The sequence below is a fragment of the Nuphar pumila genome, chromosome 17, assembly GCF_984573655.1.
Source record: "Nuphar pumila chromosome 17, dmNupPumi1.hap1.1, whole genome shotgun sequence".
NCBI classification, from domain to species: domain Eukaryota; kingdom Viridiplantae; phylum Streptophyta; class Magnoliopsida; order Nymphaeales; family Nymphaeaceae; genus Nuphar; species Nuphar pumila.
Window position 1 is genome coordinate 76,272,107 of NC_143265.1, and position 6,026 is coordinate 76,278,132.

At 41.5% G+C, this 6,026-nt stretch overlaps 1 protein-coding gene across 1 annotated transcript; it reads right to left on the reverse strand.

Moving 5' to 3' along the window:
* Nucleotides 1-1,114: 1,114 nt before the first annotated feature.
* Nucleotides 1,115-4,543, reverse strand: LOC149812285 (uncharacterized). Its single transcript, XM_089993111.1, has 5 exons — nt 4,365-4,543; nt 3,547-3,968; nt 2,143-3,463; nt 1,886-2,032; nt 1,115-1,801 (listed from the first exon to the last, which is right to left on the reverse strand). The coding sequence occupies exons 2-5, from the start codon at nt 3,595-3,597 to the stop codon at nt 1,281-1,283; spliced, it is 2,040 nt and encodes a 679-aa protein (XP_089849237.1). The 5' UTR covers nt 3,598-3,968; nt 4,365-4,543; the 3' UTR covers nt 1,115-1,280.
* Nucleotides 4,544-6,026: the final 1,483 nt, after the last annotated feature.

Consider the following 6,026-nt stretch of genomic DNA (forward strand, 5'->3'; position numbering starts at 1 on the left):
CACCAAAAAACTTTCATAGATCATCATACTCAACTTTGTTCCTCCCGATTCATGCATCCAAACACCAGAAACAAGAAACCAGAAACCTACTGATAATTTTCTAGATCCAAACCGAGAATGTTTCGAGAAAACCTAGATGGGGAAGAAAATCTACTCGGTACCTCCAGATTCATGCATTGCACACATCTTCACTTTCTTGCCTGTAAAATAATACATGATCACCAAGATAGACCCATGACGATCTGTCTCAGAGCGTGAGAAGGAAGACGAGACAAAAGATGAGTGAGGAGAGTGAAGAGAGAAAACCTGATAGACTCCCTCTAAACGAGAGAGAGATGAGAGTGGGAAAGTGCAAGTTTTTTAGGCATTGATGGGTTGAACGAAAACCCGATCGACGGGTTGGACCGTTGCAGCAGCACGAGGAGGTCGGCATCGAATTTTGACAAAATTTTGGAGAGGATCAAAATTAGGGAAACAAAGAAGAGAACGATGATGAACCGAGCATTTTTTTTTCGTCCCCTCCATTCCTGTTCATTTTGTAACAGGGAGAAGGTGGATCAAAAATTACATACTATTATGGACATGGAGAATGCGTGAAACACCGTTCGCTGCATCCAACATTTGTTGGAAATCGTTGTTCCCAACGAGATTTCCGTCCAAATCTCGCTAGGAATGGCAGATCAAACATACGCTGAGGGGACAATATGAAAGAACATTTTCAATCAAAGGTGACAGTTTTCAAAATCAACGCTTATCTCATAGGGCAATTGTTGTCCTCAAGATTATCACCTATCAATCACTCATCATTATTCTATCTTGATTATTTCTCGCATTAGTTATAGATAAAGATTATTTATCTGAATCATATACCAGTATAAATATGTTAGTTGAGAGATTGAATAAAATGAAAAAGAAAAATAAAGGATATGAGAACTTTTTTCCATGAATATAAGCTTTTGGCCGAACCAAATATATTTGATGTTTTTCTCTTTTTCTTCTTATACTCTAATTTTACTTGTATTCAATCTCTATCTTATTTTTTAACAGCATATCGGTATAAAGATAATAATTTTTTTTTTTGGAGAGATCAAAGATACAAGCATAAACACAGAGGTAACAAAACATGGATAGATCTTCCATTTAGAAACCATAGAAGAATGTTGAATAAATTGACGACGGTTGCAAGCCAAATACCAAAAAGCAAGTGAATTCTATTTATACTGCAATCCATATAAAAAAATTGGATGCTGAACAAGATACATACAACTACCAGCACACCCTTATCTTCTCTTGGACAAGCGTTCAAGTCCATCCCTGTGCTTATCCCGATCAATTTGCCTAGACTGGCGACCAGCACGGCTGCGGTTGCTGCCAGATTTTTGAAAGATTGAACCCCCTTTGAGGGATGATGATCCCTGGCTCGAACGCCGTAATGCCCTTCGCCGGGAGCTCCATCCACCATCCCCCAACGCAGCCTTCGCGACGGTGTCATTGGCTGCCTCCCTTGCTCTCACTGGTTTGATTGGCTGCTTGTTCAGATAAGCCAGCTGTGGCAGAATGCTGGATGCTGCTTTCCTCAGCTGATCTTCACCTACATTGGTCTGAACTGGGTTTCCAAGCAGATTCAGCGCCATTAGCGTGCTGTAATTGGCCACTAGCTGCCCAAGTACCTTGGTTGTGGTGATCTTGTTAAAACTCAGATCCAACACAGTCAATTTTAGCAGGCGATGAAGGCCTTCGACATCGCTAATCTTGTTTCCGGCGAGGTATAGTTCCTTAATAAGGGTGCAAGTAGACAAACCTGTGAAAACAGAGATAGTTTTAGCGCACTATACAACAAAGACTGAAACAGGGATGACATTTCAGCAATAACATCAGTCTTTACCATGGCCAATTCGGGATATACGGTTGTAGCTGAGATCTAACACTCGCAATCGAGTTGATTCGCGAAGGCCCTCAATGGTGACAATCTTGTTTTTTGATAAGTTTAGTGTGTGAAGGCTCCTGGGTAGTGATCCTGGAGTTATGTGCACTGCAAAAAAAAAAAAAGATGAAAATTGGTTAAGCGATACAAAAAATATAAGCAGTCTTCACCTTAACTGATTTAAAGAGAAATTCTTGAATAGGCTGTTGGATACTTACCAATGAAGTTGCCAGAGAGGTTTAAGGTTTTGAGGTTGCACATTGGTGAAAAGGTAGGGATCACTTTTAAGCCCATTCCTGAAATGTGGGCTACTGTTGATAAGGGGTTCATGGTCTGAATGATGTTGTTGGCATGTAGAACTTCATTAGGAAGGCATGGACGCCTCGGCGTATGATCACAAATTTCTGGTGATCCTGAGACCTCAAGAGACGGGGCAAACGCTTCTTCGGATTCGTGATGCTCCATTGTAGTCTCGACATCGTCTACTGGCAGAACAGAGTCGGCATCAATACTGTTAACCCAGTCATCTACCCAACTGTGAGAGGATGGCCGTGTGGGGAAGGCCATCCACTGATTGTAGGGCAGGCCTCCAGAAGCTCTGTTTGGAAACACATTATTCAAATTCGAATTTTGTGTGTTCATGGCTTCGTCATTCACTGTCGTCTGATGCACGTCCAGAGTGTCCGATGAATAACCTTCTTTCTGAATGGAGTCCCTGTGATTGATGGCCAACTGTGGTGCTCTGCAAAACTCTTGTTTTGGTCTGTGAAGGTTTCTGTGACTCCATAAGAAGAGCTTCCACCATATCCTTCTACTCCTTGATGGAAGAAGCTGACTAGAAGACAACCGCTTTAGCATTACCTTGTCTGCACTGTTGGAGCTCATCACAGACAATGGACTGCCCCCAATTCCCTGGATTCCTCCAGTATGCCTGCATGAAATTTCTTGAAGATCATCATACGACTGTGATTTTGACGGCGAAAATAGAGCAGGGATAATCTTATTGATAGCCCTTGTCTCCAAGTTTGAGCATGAGCGCTTTAGTCTCGGCGAAGGAAGCTGTGATCTGGGGAATTCTGTTCTCACATAAACGCCGGGATCGCTAAGATGACCGCTCCTGATTGCTTCATCTCCAAAGAAATTCTCGGTTGAATCAGCAGGAACAGACTCTAGAACAGAGAGATCACTATGAGAATTGCTCCTTGGATCATCCAGTTGGAGATCGATATCAGGGTATCCTCCACTAGCCAATGGGCTCTCCTGTTCATCGCCTACTTCGTAAGCGACCTCGCCCACGGATCCATCATGCCTTTTCACCTCAAACGTTGGATCATGCCATCGAGCTTCATCCGAACCGCAATTCATATCTACCCCCATTTTCACCTCACAAGGAGAGCCCTCCTCTGCACTGCAGGGCAGTACAGAGACATGGAAAGAAGTCCCATTTGTGCCATTCGGAGAAGAATTATCAACTCTTTCAAGCTTAACTTGCAGGGATTCATATCCATTTCCTGCAACCGCAGGCTTAGGATATCTAGTCTACAAAAACCATGAAAAAAAATTAGCAATCCCCAACAACAGTGAAACAAGCAACGAAGGAAAACCAAACAAACATGCCTTACCTTTGATTTCTTCTTCTGTAAGAGCACAGAGAAGCATGTGAACTTGGCCATTGTTACACAAGAAGAACCAAATCACCGACAGTTCAAGAAATTACCCACCTCAAAATCGACCAAAAAATGCCGAAAAATCTACAAAAAAAACTCTACGCTTCCCATCTGCTGAAACTCTACTAAAAAACAGGGGTAGCACAACAACGGTGAACCGTTAGCCGTAATCAATAGAAAACGCTCTTTGCACTAGACAGACTCTCCAAATACATAAAGGATTTGAATTCCGGTAATGAAGAATGAATAGAACAAATAGGCCTTCGACTTCCCACACCCTCAACAAGGCGCGAGAAAAGATGGGTATTTTAGCGGCCAGAGTGAAAGGCACAACCCCTCAAAAGAGCCACACAGAGAAGCCGTGTCGATATCCAAACCTGCACAATCACAAAAACCCATCAGAAAAACGGCTAAATGCAATCTTTTTCTTTTTAGAGAAAACAGAAATCATTGGCATTAAAACATAATAGAACAGTACATAAGCAGGGGACGAGGTTTCGCCCAAATGCTAAGAGAGAGGAAATACAAGGTAGCAATATCAGAGTCCAAAAACATGAAATCATCAACACCAATAGATACACCAATTCCTTATTATCTTCTCACCCATCAACCAAATTCACAAACATGCGTTTTTACGAATCACCAATAAGCAAAAAGAGACAACAAAAACAAAAACAAAAACAAAAACAGAAAGAAACCATAAAGAACCATTTTGGAAAACTCAGTCAGCAATACAAGCAGAGAGAGAGAGAGAGAGAGAGAGAGAGAGAGACCTGTGAGATGGCAAAGACAAAGAGATGCCAGATTGAGGGTGTTGCTGTGCTGAGCACTAAAAAGGGTATCTCGGGTACTGATTTTGGAAGGGAGGGGAAGGTAGGATGCTATATTTCAGCAGCATTGACGGCGTGAAATAGTGCTGTGCTTGGGTGGGGGGAGTTTTTTTAGTTGAACAATAGAGGCTGGAACTGCCAAATATATAACCTCCCCAGAGAGAGAGAGAGAGAGAGAGAGAGAGAGAGAGAGCATCACACAAACCAACACGTTAGAACAAGGATCTATTTTTTCTAGAATGTTTTCTTTTACATTCTCACTGCAAAGTACACTGCTTATTTGATACCCAAAACACCCCCACCAAGATGGCAATATCTCAGTATTCCTGATCCGACTCAAGGGAAGGCCGTGTCTATCCCGCGTGCGAAAACTTGTTAACAGGAAAGGCTGTCCTTTCTTGGTAAATGAGAGTCCAAATGCGTCATGCGTTACGTCCATTCTTACTGCTGTTGCACTGAGAGATAAGAATCTATCATAATTCATAATAATTCAGAGTCCAGACGCTCCAAAATTATGTTGTTTCTTGATAGTAAGGCTAGTAAATGATGCTGTGTGCTAGATGGCTTGTTTATAGAAAAAATACACTGTTTTAAAGCTGAGAGAAATAGGATTAAAAATATACGATGCTGTGTGCTTTTCTTGAATGGCCTAAAAGGCCTCTCTCTGTAGTGAGAGTAGTTTGGAACCTTCTTGGAGACTATTGAATGACCAAGATGCCCCTCCTTGTATTGCTCCAGCTCTAATGGGAGATTGGAGGGTACAATTAGGGTTTTATAAACCGAGCCAAATGAACCGAACAGAAGGTGTTAAGGCTCGTCTCGTTTTTGTAGCGAGGTGAGCCAAGCTTGAGTTCATGAAAAGCATGAGTTAAAATGAGCCAAGTTTGACAAAAAACACATTCTTCAAAATTAAAAATAATAAATATTTGACTTTTAAAGCCATTGAGCCAAGCTCAAATTGACTCATTTACAAAATTAATACATTTGTTTTAATGCTGTGAGTACGGGTGTCAACGAGTTGGGTTTGGTTAGGACCAAGGTGAAACCAAACTTGGATCAGATTTGCGAGTATGGGATTGGGTTCAGACCCAGGTCTAATCAGGTCCACTGTCAGAAAACCATACCCGGACCCGACTGCATGAACCAAACCCGAACTATACCCGGTAAAACCTTATTTTATATTATTTTTACATTGAAAATTTGCAGGTCTTAATTGGAACTTGGGTCTGGTATAAAATTTCACAAACTATACCCATGTATCAATCGGAGCTTCGAGTCGGAACCCGGCTCTTAATTGGGTCTTCTTATTTATCACCATATACCCGGGCCCTATAGGATTTGTGGTTCGGGTCAGGTATGAGAAAACCAGGTCCTATAAACTTATTGCTTGCAAGTCAAAACGTTTCAACCATCTACACTACCTGCTATAAAATAAATATTAAAATATATTTATTGCTAGTTAACAAACTTATCTGAGCCAAACCGAGCCTAGCACTTTTTTATTAGTGTTTAACTTGTCAAGCCTATTTTAGGCGTTTAAACGAGCTCTTTAGCACTTTGAGAGCAGAACACAAACTAGCTCATCTCATTTTTCAGCGTTAGATA

Bases quoted from the DNA above. Each gene is read 5' to 3' on its own strand.
- LOC149812285 (XM_089993111.1), bottom strand. From the start codon at position 3,597: ATGGCCAAGTTCACATGCTTCTCTGTGCTCTTACAGAAGAAGAAATCA. The intron at 3,464-3,546 runs GTAAGGCATGTT...TGGTTTTTGTAG, and splicing joins TACAGAAGAAGAAATCAAAG to ACTAGATATCCTAAGCCTGC. The intron at 1,802-1,885 runs GTAAAGACTGAT...CTGTTTTCACAG, and splicing joins TATATCCCGAATTGGCCATG to GTTTGTCTACTTGCACCCTT.